The sequence below is a fragment of the Netta rufina genome (genome assembly GCF_964035555.1).
Source record: "Netta rufina genome assembly, chromosome: 2".
In the NCBI taxonomy this organism is placed as follows: Eukaryota; Metazoa; Chordata; class Aves; order Anseriformes; family Anatidae; genus Netta; species Netta rufina.
The window spans coordinates 106,654,779-106,667,899 of record NC_140124.1 but is presented as its reverse complement, the minus strand read 5'-3'; the positions used below and the strand labels follow the sequence as shown (position 1 = coordinate 106,667,899).

General features: G+C 41.8%; 1 protein-coding gene across 1 annotated transcript; it reads left to right on the top strand.

Annotated features, from left to right (window-relative positions):
- Positions 1 to 8,532: 8,532 nt before the first annotated feature.
- LRRC30 (leucine rich repeat containing 30) lies at positions 8,533 to 9,569 on the top strand (the record flags this gene model as incomplete). The annotated part of the gene is given in 2 exon segments (XM_084281221.1): positions 8,533 to 8,616; positions 8,619 to 9,569. Coding segments are annotated over 2 exon segments (1,035 nt in total).
- Between the last annotated feature and the right edge of the window lie 3,552 nt (positions 9,570 to 13,121).

Genomic DNA, 13,121 nt, shown 5'->3' with positions numbered 1-13,121 from the left:
ATTGCTTTAGAAGTTTTATTTGTTCATTCAAGCCCTTTGAAGCTAAGCATTCAATATGTTTCCTTAAGTTAGAGCTCAGAAATTTAAAAGTCAAGCTATTAATTGTCAGTATTGAGTCTTCAAATGTCTAGAGGGATGCCTGCCCTTTCATTTGATAATGTCTCTGATAAATCCCAAACTGAGACACTGGTATGTGTTTTAGGGAGTTTTAATTAGATTCTGTTTTATCATCTATCAGGCATATGAAGGTAAATGCAGAGTTTCTTCTTATATCAGTAAAATTTGTGTAAGAGTCATGGATCTGGGATTAAGGCTCCACAGCGGCTTTGATTAAATTATTTCCTAAGTTCTTTTTTGCATTCATTATTGTAATGGACTCAGATGGAACTACCAAAACCCCTTCACACTGGGTCACATTGATTTACAGTACTGATTTGCCAGATTTCATGAGGACTAAGATAAAAAGGGCTTGTGCTTTCAACTGGAGAAGAATGCATTCATTTTAAACACAAAATCAGTCATGAAAAACTGGATTCTTTGGTGTCTGATTTTATTTCTCAAATAACTTTACAACTTACATCTGGATTTGCCCTTTAAGGTTTTATGATACAGCATTTTCAAATACACTTAATTGATTAGAGGAAAAAAAAAAAAAAAAAAGTTGGGGGGGATATTGGCACGGCAGCAATGAACTTTGCAATGCATAACATTCAGACTCCTGGCCTTTACTGTGGCATGCAGAACCCTGTGGAGCCAGGACACATACACATTGACTTTAACAATGCCTGGAGATAATTACTTATTTTAAAAACAGTCTATCAAAATCAGCATATCGGCAGATTGAGCAGGGAAAGTCTGTAAGACTCTTACTAGATAACGCTAAATTAATGGTGTAGCTTAAATCCCATCTCTCTCTAATTATAGGCATTATACTTAGAACCCCATGGAAATGTTTTTCTGGGACCCACAGGTTTGACTCTGCCTTTTATTTCAAGAGCAGAGCATAGATTTTCAAATGCCAAAAAGTAGGTAACTACAGTGACCTGTCAAATGTAAAATACTTAAACAGTCTCTGCTGGAGGGACTGGGAGTTCTGCCAGCAGGCCACAGAGTCATGCTTATTTTTGGACTCTCTCTGCACCCACGGATGTTCAAGAAAACCCTGCAAACTTGAGTAACAGCTTTAGGAGAGGTGGCGAGAGTATCTCTCCCCAGAGTGATGTGTATCCCCTGGTTGCCACATGCCTCATAGAGCTGGAAGTTGTACATCAAAGGCAGCCAAACTGAATCTGCTCCAGGCACTGAAAGAAGCCCGGGAGGAATCACAGTCCAAAAGAAAGGCAGAAACAAAAACCGGAATGTATTGACGCACTTTGCATGAAGGCTGAACTAGTAGATATGTGATGGACATTTACATGATCAGAATCCAGATAGACGTCTTCTTAGGTCAGATTAGATATAGGCAAGGAGAATTCAGGCCCTCCTACTTTTAAAGAGCTGCTGTTTTATTTCTTGTGATGCATTCAAAATGTAAAACAATGCCCATCAAAAGCTGTATGAAAAACCTGTGGCAGAGGTTATGTGGCAATAGTTACATTAGAAGCTACTTCATCCAGTCTGAAAAATCAGTTCCAACTTTCCTCTCAGTGTGATGGCATTAACTCATCAGTTATGAAAACCACTGACCACAAGAAGTGCCACTTGTCTATATTGCTAACAGGCACGTATAGGTTATTACATGGGTGTTTATGAATGTAGATGTGAATGTTCATAAATGTAGTGATGAATAATAGAACAGTGAGTGATTTATGTGACTTCAAATATGCTGATAAGTAGGGTCAAGTTTATCACATTGGCCATAAAAAGAGTGGAAGGTTGAGACACAGAGGCTGCGTACAGGTTACTCAGGGCAGGATGGTTTTGGTGTCCTTCTGCAGGGTGGTGGTGGGCCCTAGCTCATGTCCATGCTCTGAACTTTCCTTTCCCTGAAGAGGAGTGGGCACGCACTTAGAGCAAGTGTACCCATTGATTCCTGGTGCTGTCTGGGACAGCACTCGTTGGCACAGGACAAATCAGAGCACACGGGTGACAGAACCGCACAGGAGCATGGGCTGCCTCTGTGCTATTGGCTTGTACAGACATAGCCAGACAGACTAGCTATTTGGCTTGTGCACACATGGGGAAACTGTGGCAGATGTGGGAGCTGGCCAACCAGTCGTTTATGCATTTTCTGGAATTTCAAAATATTACTGCAGAAGTAATTTCAGTAAGTTTGCAGAAAAGAAAGAAAACTTCCTCTAATTCCATGGAATGTGAGAGTTGCTGTTGGCAACTGACTAGCAGGAGGAATTGTGCCTGTCATTTCTAGTCTACACACACAAACAAGCAAATTTTCTCTCTTTTTATTTCATACCATGGGTAGTTTGAGTTTGTCTTCTGTCAGAAGGTCTTCAGAAAGACTTTGTCTGTCTGCCAAAGCTCTTGTTAAATGAGCCCCTGTGAAGAGTCATTCACCTCTAGATCCAGTTCTTCATGGGTCAGATGATCCAGCATCTCCGCGTGGGATCTTAATAAAGCATTCCCGGAGAGCTCAATGGACACACAAGTGTTAAAGGCTGCTTACAACACCATAATAAAAAACAAATTAACAGAAAATCTGAAACTGCTTTAAGAATTGTTCTTGTCTTGTGTAACATCTCATAAATCTCAAATTACCTTTGAAATTTGGCTTCCTATTTCAGAATAGCTACAAGATCAACAAAGCACTACAAAATAGTGAAAACTTACAAAATTTGCTTTCTTGTTCCTAAGACCAGAGGTTATCTTTGACAGTTTGCTTGGCACTGAAACTTATAAAAATCTTACTTTAGAGGAAAGGGACAGCACAAAGAAAACGGTTCAGTAGCTGCAGTTGTATTGGTAATGAATATTTCTCCCACATGACTGTTGCTTTCTGCTGAACTGGAAACAAATGAACTTTTTTTAGACAAAGCATCCTTCTTGTCGCAGAAAGGGTTATGTAGTTTCTGCAGTCTCATTTAACCGAGTGTTTATTATAACACTGAGATAATGAATGTAAATGAAAATTTCTTCAGAAAGAGCGTGGGTTGAACTTCCCATAATTCTAGAAAAGGCTGTGCTTAAAGATTTAACCTATTCCTTGTTATGTTAATATATTTTTAGTAAATTAATACATTTCAGTAAACTGAGCCAGAGGAACTGTATAAGATTTTGAATCCACAGAGAACATGAAATTTGCTTCAAAATCAATTACAAAGCTATAGGTATATGCTGATGAAATTATAGATATCAATTGTACGTTCACCAATGCAAAAGACAATGACAGAATTTGTTTTGCAAGAAAGCACGGATTATCAAAATTTCAAATTCATTGTGTCAAGATGCCTATTGTTTCATTAAAAGTCTGATGCTATTGGATGTTTTGTTAAAAGCTCAAGTCCTGTGGAAAGAAATTATGTGATGATGTCAACTTTTATTTCATTTAAAAACAATGTACTTGTCCAACCCACCACTGGCTACAGAGAAAAGCTTGAAAATGTTTCCCAAACATATTCTAGAGATTCCAAATCTGAAGGAAAATAAAAAAAGCCAGTAGATAATAGACGTTAAAATTCCATGTCTTTGTGAACTTGTCTTGCAGTTTTTTCAGGGCTGACAATCCTGCTTCCTTCATAAAAATTCTAATCATTTGCATTGTCAAAGAACTTCAAAAATATAGCTTGTCATTTTTGTCAATTTACCATTTTTTTATCATTGTTAGTCATGTAGCTTCTTTTATTATATTGGTTAGGCTGTACAGTTGTTCAGCAAGATTTGGGACATTTTTTTCTCCCCTTCACACTAAAGTTTTTGTTAAATCCATGAAACAAGTATCAATTACAGTGCACCATGCAAATCCCAAATCCCACCAGTTTGTGTCCCCGCCAATACCTTCAAATCTGCACATATGAAATTCATTTCTACTTTCTGAGAGGCTTCATTGACACAGCCTGTTGATGTGTTTTGCTGGCCAGGATATCTAAGAGAGGACCAAACAGCTCAATCTGCCCTCAGAGCACAGAGCAGCAGGCAGCAGTGATGCTGTCAGGACTGCCAGTGAGGAGGGGTGCTAGATGACCACCAGGACTTGATCAGGTGAAAAGACATTCAGAGAATTTGGAGAATGTAGCCAACACTTACAAGGTGAATTTTGCCTTAGGTGGGTTTCTTTCTTGTCCAGGGTGGCTTTTCTGGTAGCTATGTTCACCAGAGCATGGCTTCCAAAAGACAAGATGAATGAAATTTGACTTAGTTCTTCATTCTTTTGACAAGAACAGGATCTTGATATTTCCCCAAAATGTCTTTTCAGAAGAATATAACAACTTTTTTTTTTTTTTTTTTTTTTTCCTAAATGCTGGCCTAAAAATCCATAGCAACTCAGAGAAAAGGGAACTGAAAAGTGAACAAAAAAGAGTCCAGGACTATTTTATTCACAGACTTAGTTCCTGCAATGTCCAGATGAGGCCACTGTGGTTTTATTCTCCTGATTGCAAGAAAGGAATTTAACTTGGTTACCTCAGAGTTTCCCCATCTCCACAACTGAAAGTGTGCTCTAGCGAGCCTGTTTTTCTGTTGGAGAACAAAGGAAAGGAAATGGCTATTTTCCCCAAACACATACACATTGGTTACAATACCCGCAAAGGCAGGAAGAGAGCTGGACAATGGAAGCTGCAGATGTGGAGGTATTTTTCAAATCCCCTCAGCTGCTGCTGCCTCACAGGCAGCAGAGATAGGGCAATGGAAGAGCAGAAACTGTTGCTAGACAAGCACAGCAAGCATTTCTGTTTTATAGAGGATCTGGTGAAGCTTTCCAGTAACAGCCAGCCCGAGCCTGTACCGAGCTGTAGCAGAGGCTGAGTTTCCAATAGACCATGGTGCAAAACCAGGAAAGGGTAGTGAGTGCTTTGGCTGAGTCAGGCTGTCAGGAAATCTGGATTTCTGCGGTGAGAGGCTGGGCCAGCCCCTGCCAAGCCCCCAGGCAGTGAATGCTAGTGCACAGTGGAGAGCGAGACAAGGACGATGCTCTCATCCAAAAATATCTGGCCAGACATGAGGGGGACTGTGGCTACTGGGAGGCTGTGCAAGAGAGCAACAGGTTGTTCCTTCCAGCCCTATGATCACAAGAAGGGAAATGTGTAACTTCGTGCAATCCCCCCTTTTATGGGCCTTCTTTTCTTCCTTTTGCCTTTGCCACAACAGAAAGGAATCGCTGGCTCAGATCTGAAAATTAGCACGTTCCTAACAGCAGTCAGGCAGAAAGCCCTGAGCCAGGGTTTGTGAGGGACTCTTGTCTTTGCATGTCCCCTCACTTGGGCTGCAGGGCCATGTTTTAGCCATAGCTGCCCACCGCATTGTGCAAGGCCTGAGTGTGGCTTGCGGCTGGGCTTCCTCTCTGTCCCTGATGGCAGGGCCACCCCCGCTACTTCAGGCAGTAATGTGAACTGGACAATGATTAACACGAGCACTGAGTCAGAGTTGTGGCTGTGATGGGATGTAATATAGTGTTTGTTTGTAAACTGACAAATTGGCAGAGGGAACTTGTGAGGGAGGGATCTGTGGCTGTCAGTCAGGCTGCCAGCCTGCCCTGACCAAACGGCAACTGGCCTCTGTCCTTTGCAGGCTCATCCAGGGAATGTAATATTTCACCTCCCACCTCTGAAAGGACCGGCAGTTTTTAGGCTGTTCTAAATTTGCATGCTTTAAGTGTGAGGCTGGCTCATCTCACCACCAGCTCATGCTTCTCACCACGGCCCTGGCTGCTCTCCTGTTGCAGGACCCTGTTCTCCAGACACATGGATGGATGCTTCTGCTCTCCCCTCTCCTCCCAGTCAGGCGCAGTGCTAAGGGGGGCCCAAAACTGAGCAGGGACTGAGAGGTGCTTGGCAGTAAGAAGGGCCTCTGGGTACTGACTCCAAAGAAGTTGCCAGAATGCCATAACTCACAGTGGCAGCTCTTTGCAGAGTCCTACAGTGTTGGAACTGTTATGTGATTTTAAGGTGAGGATCTCTGAGATGAGGTGGTGGGGAATGCATCCATTACCAGATCTTACAGGAAGAGGCAATGTCTTCTTCATCATGAGGCATAGAATCATAGAATCACAGAGTGGTTTGGGTTGGAAGGGACCTTAAAGATCACCTGATTCCAGCCCCCCTGCCACAGGCAGGGACACCTCCCACCAGACCAGGTTGCCCAAAGCCCCATCCAGCCTGGCCTTGAACACCTTCAGGGATGGGGCATCCACAGCTTCTATGGGCAACCTATTCCAGTGCCTCACCACCTTCATAGTAAAGAATTTCTTCCTTATATCTAATCTAAACCTACCGTCTTTTACTTTAAAGCCATTAACCCTTGTCCTATCACTACATTCCCTGACAGGGTCCCTCCCTGTTTTCCTGTAGACGCCCTTTAGGTACTAGAAGGCTACTATATGTATAAGGTCTCCCTGGAGCCTTCTCTTCCCCAGGCTGAACAACCCCAACTCCTTCAGCCTGTCTTTGTAGGAGAGGTGCTCCAGTCCCTTGATCATCCTCATGGCCCTACTCTTGACTTGCTCTACTAGGCCCATGTCCTTCTTGTGCTGGGGGCCCCAGAGCTGAACACAGTGCTCCAGGTGGGGTAGAGTAGAGCAGAGTAGAGAGGGAGAATCAGCCCTCTCAACCTGCTGGCCATGCTGCTTTTGATGCAGCCCAGGAAATGTTTGGCTCATGTTGAGCTTCTCATCTGCCAACACCTCCAGGTCCTCCTCAGGGCTGCTCCTAATCCATTCTCCACCCAACTTATATTTGTGCTGGGAATTGAATTGCCTTGGCCCACATGCAGGACCTTGCACTTGGCCTTGTTGAACCTCATGAGGCTCACACAGGCCCACCTCTCAAGCCTGTCCAGCTCCCCATGGATGGCATCCCTTCCCTCCAGTGTGTTGACCACACCATGCAACTTGGTGTCATCAGCAAAACTGCTGAAGGTACATTCAATCCCGTTTTCCATGTCACTGACAAAGATGTTAAACAGTGGTGGTCCCAACAGTGACCCTTGGGGAACACCACTCATCTCCACTTGGACATTGATCCATTGATCACAACTCTTTCAGTGAGACCATCCAGCCGATTTCTTAACCACTTTGTTGTCCTTCCATCAGATCCATGTCTCTCCAATTTAGATACAAGGCTATCATGGGGGACAATGTCAAATGCACAAGTCCAGGCAGATGATGTCAGTTTCTTTTCCCCTATCCACCAATGCTGTAACACCATTATAGATGCCACCAGATTTGTCAGGCATGATCTGCCCTTAGTGAAGCCATGTTGGGTCCACCAGAGAAGAAAACTGTGGGAAGGCATGTCCTATTTACTGCAATTTTCATTTAAACATTTCTGTTTAAATAATGCCTGAAGTCTTTGGATATCCTTTTGAGTTTAAACTCACTGCATATTTCTGTAGCAATAGAATTTCCTCTCATCAGCATCACTGGCTTCAGCTGTTGTCGGGTATTATTATTATACCTTGCTGCTTCCTTCCTCTCCCATCAGTCTTCCTATTCTGGAGTTAAATTTCATGTATAGTTTGAGCTATTTGACTGCTAGGCCCCCTGTACCCCAGAAAGACAGGAAAGTTCATTGTGAAAAAAAAGGGACATCAAGTGGCTGCATTTTCTGCAGCACAGAAGAAACAGAGACCCAAAACCTCACTGATAGATCTGAAGTAGCACAGGACATTTAGGACAGAGTAATTTGGGCAGAACTGTGCAATGTGACTGCTCACACTCGGCAACGTGGGTAGTGAGCAATCATCCAAGTGGGCGCAGATACCACTGGAAAATGTCACTGTTGTAGTGAAGGTGGTGCCCTTTCTGCAAAGAAAGAGGCCTGTCCCCACTTCAAAGGTAATATAAAAGCTGAAATATTTTTTTACAATAATTAACTTTTTTTTTTTTTTAACTAAAGAGGAAAAAATAAAAAGGGGGGGGTGGGAGTAGGGGTGGTGGGACTTGCAGGAAGATTCTTTACCAGCGTTTTTGCATCATACAAAGTTTTCTGGTGGATTGGTAATTATTTCAGTGAAATGAGGAGCATCAAAATTAAAATGAATTTGAAAATGGCCTTTAATCTGAATTGAATTGATGTCTTGTTTGTTTGCTTGTTTTCTCCTATAGCTTACTTGTTTATTTTTTTGAAGTCACTCTTGTTAATTGTCCTGCAGCCATGGTATGTACCAGATAGCCAAGAAAGCTGACATGGGGAAGTTATATACAGCATCCTTGTGACCTTTTTGGAGTGAAGATACATATCTGTCCAATAAAGCCCAGGCCAAATGACAGTGACAGCTGCCTCGTGGCATTCAGTTTGAATTGAACAGGTTTGCTCACAAGTCTGGAGCAAGTATTTCATTACAGACTGTGCACCAAGAACAACATAAGCACCCAAAAGTGAAACTTTCCCTCAGCAGCTATGGAAACTACCCTGGTGGACTGAGATGCACTTCACAGGCTCCTCCTTATCTCCTTGCTTTGACTTTCCTGCAAGCTGTCAACCTCTGGTGGCATTTGCATGTTGGTGTAGTACTTGCACGGGAAGAAAACCTCACTTGATTTATCAGGAGCAATCCAAGGTGTTATGGGAACCGAACACTCAAAAAGTGAGAGGCGAAGAAGAATGTTTTTTCTGAGGAAAGGTCCAAAGTTGCCTGCATGGGAAGATGCTCTTCTCTCAGGGAAAGACCCCAAGTCATTGCTGAAACGGGGATTGCGTTATGTCAGCTTGAGCCTTATAATGAAAGGGATGACCAGTGCTCCTGACTTCTTGTGGGGACTGCCTGAGGTGCAGAAACTGAACCTCTCACGCAACCAGCTGGTGGTAATTCCTCCTTCACTGGGAAAACTGGACCGGCTCGTAGTGCTGAACTTGGGTGGCAACTGCCTCAAGTGTCTGCCGAAGGAGATCGGGCTGCTGAGGAACCTGAAGGTCTTGTTTGCTAATATGAACTGCCTGACAGAAGTGCCAGCAGAGCTCAGCTTGTGCAGAAAGCTGGAAGTTTTGAGCATCTCACACAACTGCATCTCACAACTACCTTCAAGCTTCACCGACCTGACAAATTTAAAGAAACTGAACCTCAGTAACAATCGCTTCGTGCAGATTCCCCTCTGCATTTTTGCACTGAGGAGCTTAGACTTCTTGCACCTGGGGTCCAACAGACTTGAAAGCATTGCAGAGAGTGTTCAGTATCTAGCCAATTTGCAAATTTTTATAGTAGAGAATAATAACATACGCGCTCTGCCGCGGTCTCTCTGCTTCATCGTGGCTCTGGAGCTACTAAATGTAGATTACAACTCCATACAGACTCTTCCAGATGACCTCTACCTGCTGCGCAGGCTGCCCCGCATTGCGTGGAACCCAATGGACAAAGGCCTCCACATCTCCCACAACCCTCTGTCCCGACCCCTGCCTGAGCTCGTGGAGGGGGGACTGGATGTCCTCTTCAACTACCTCAGGGAGAAAAAGGAGCAGCACTGACTTTCTGCTGAGCTTGGGATTAAGCCTGTCATCACAACTCAGTCACGCCAGAGCACTTTCCTCAGCAGTCACTTCCACTTCCTAATACTTGGATTTCCAAGACTATGGATGGCTTTAGTAATGGTTGGAAGAAAGCAAGTAAAGTATGATGGTCTGTTTAAATGTGTGAAGAGTAAGATTTTCTAAAACTACCCACCCCTGTAACCTTCAATGTTGGAGTGTTTGTTTTCGGGGGGGGGGGGGGACAAAATTAAAAAAAAAAAAGAAACGCGATAAAATGTTTGCTCTTCATTTGACAGGAACAAATTAAGGCAGACTTCTAGGAGTTCAGAAACGTATATTTGCTAGCTATCATGTTGGAGGAATATTAATATAAATTGGATTTACTATACGTGATTACAGTTGCACTTTAACTCCTGCTCAGTTCTTCATGTGCAGATGCCACTACATAAACAAACACTGCTTATCTAAGTGAATCTCAAGGAAAATGTTTAATTCACTTTCAGCAGTGAGTATATCCTGAGCTATATTAGCCCACGGACAGTGTATTACCTGCCAGTTTAATATTATTTGTTGTTTACCCTGCAGCTGTGAGCTGGCCACTATAAATTACAGGTGAAGATGGCTGGCAGTGTGGCAATTCCCCAGTTCTCTGGAAGAAGACCCCAGCCTTTCCCAGAGAACGTAGTCCCTTGCCTGAAACACACAGCCTTTTGTACAGAGCCTACTGGGGTGCCAGTAGAAGTGCATCAGGACCATCAAGAAGCGGCATCTCCACCAGAAGTGAAAGTGGGTCCTTATTCCCTCAAACAAAGGCTGCCAGATGAAGTTGCTCATTGCTGGATGAACTGCACTGCTTTCCTTTTTGTGCTTCCCTGCATTTGGAGTCACAGAGTAATTTGACTCAGGAGGCCGTAGGTCTCCTAAAGGTGAAACATTTCTTTCAAGAAAAGCAGCAGCAAACCAGTCATCAGCTTAAGTAAGAGCTTCAAAAACAAATACTTATTTCTGTGATTTTCAGTAGCAGCCAGTAGCATAGAAGTCAGTTCGTATGTGATTTCTCATATTGATCTTCTGTGTATGTCCTTCATCAAAGTTTTATCTAGTAATAAAGACGCAGTATGAAAGAGCTGTTAACAATTTATGCAACTTGATTTTTTTTCCTCACAATTCTGTTGATTCAACTCTGTTGAAATCAGTTGAGATAAATGCTTCTAATGGCAGCATAAAAGAGGAATGAGCCTGTAATTCGTGAACTAATTAAGAATATTCAAAGCCACTTTTAAAGTACTTCCTATTGTATGTCTCAGGAATCAATGTTTACTTTCCGAAATGTAATTGGCTCAGAATTATGGAGGACTGTGGAAGATTGATCCTGCTTCTAGTGAGGCTAATGGACAGCCGCTGTCTGAGGGAAAAACTCTTCCGTCAGCAGTGGTAGAAGTAGTCTGATAAGAGCAGACAATTATGTAATTCATAGACACATGCAAGTAAATGCAGCACCTTGGGGCATGCTAACGTTATCAGTGCAGTGCTGAACGCAGCCACGAAGAATCTGTGCTAACAGACTCTTCCTCTCTGGGGCTGCTCACTGATATTTTGTTATGTTGCATTGTTTTGTGTATCGTTTTTTATCTTAATAGAGAATTTCAGTGTTGTGCCCAGGAACTGCGGTTTCTAAGTGTGCAGTCAAGGACAAATCTTATGTTTCTAGCAAAAGAGAAACCCTTTTGAAGGACACTTTTGCTCATGCATAAGACAAACAAACAAACAAACAAACAAAATAAACAACAAAGCATGGTTATTTTGTGAATTTTTCATTTAATATATGTTTCAGAAATTTTTTATCTAGCTTTGCATGCATTTATTCCACCCATGCAATAGGATTTGTAGCAAGTTCCAAGATTTTTAATGCACAATACATCGAATAAATTAATATGTGATTCAATTAGCGACAAGAAATAACCCTGCAATTATTTATAGAAATACCAACAGATAATTCTTGGAGGGGATTAGGCACAGATTATTAACTTTTCTAAATGCTTATTTCATATGCCTAAGTCCTGCATTCACGTAAACACTGTAGTCCCTCAGTAGCTCTTTGCAGGAAAATTAAATTCCTATGACATTAATCACCTGAAAAGACTTTCCACATATCAGTATCCAGGATTATATGACACCAGATAGCCTCCAATGTGTTCTGACTAGAAGAGGTATGCACAGTAATTTACATGGAAGATGTGAGCCTGGACTGTGTGTGTTCATTAGGACACCACTACCAAGGGTGAGCAGCAGTGCATGATTCAAGAAAATGGTCTCCCGACAGGGGATTAAAAGGCAAATTTGACAGAATCAAATGCATCTGGAAAAGCAGTTATAATATGAAGTGCAATAGCAATAATTTAAAATTAAATTATTCAATTGAATAATAATAACCTTTTACTCAAGCTAATAAACCTTTGCAAGCATACGAAACACATAAAAGTCTCTGCCTTTTTAAACAGAATAACAAAATTCATTGAATAAATGGTACTTTAATGTATAATTCAGATTTTAGCACTAAAAAGATAATTTCTACTGAACTGCTTAATCTTTCTTTCATTTCTGAATTAAGGCCCTTATAAATAGGTTTCTTAGAGATAGAGAAAATGATCTCACATGAGTAAAGGTGCAGTTCTGAATTCTTACTGTAAATAGAAAAGACTGTATATCACTGTTAATGTATAGAAATATGCATAGGAGGCAAATAAACGTGTTTGCATCTGAGAGGGTGCAAGAGGCACAGGAGGGAGGCGGAAAGCCTGATGTCATACACTGGCTCTGGTTGTGAGTAGGGCATTAGCAAAGAGTTAGTGGATCTCAGCCTTCCCATCTGACACCAGTTGTACAGAGCGTGAGGAAAAAAAGGTGCTGAAATGCTGCAGGGGCTACAGTCATATCTCATATTATATGAAACCTATCATTTCTATGTGTATATTAAATGATATGATTTTGACTTAAAATCTGTCAGAGAACTGTGCGCTGAACAGTGCACTTGTTTCCAGCACTTACTGAAGTTTCCTCACCATAGGTCTGACAGCAGTATAACTTTTGATGCATTTATTTTTCTCGTTGTTATTGGCAGTGTTGGTTTTCAAAGGAATGGAAAAAGCAGGATCCACTCATGGAAAAGGATGCTCTCATGGCAGCCTGACTTTTCGACAGCTGCTGCTCAGAGAAGCTCTCAAAGAGCTAAAGGTTAGAAAAATCCTTGGTATGGATGAAATGAAGGGCAAAGCACAAGAACCGAGTAGAAAGAGCATAATCAGGAACCAAATATTTGTAAAAAGTATAATATGCAATGGGGCTATATAGTTTGGTCCCCAGCTATCATCAAATATATTGATGGTTCATTTGGTGAGGTGAACAGCTTCTGTTTTTATTTTATTTTAAATTATTATTTTATCATTTTATTTTTAATATTTTATTTTATTTTAAGTATGTTTTTATTTAAAATAAATTTAAAAAAAAAAAAAAGCTGCATTCTGTGAAAAGTTTAAGCCTAGTAAACAT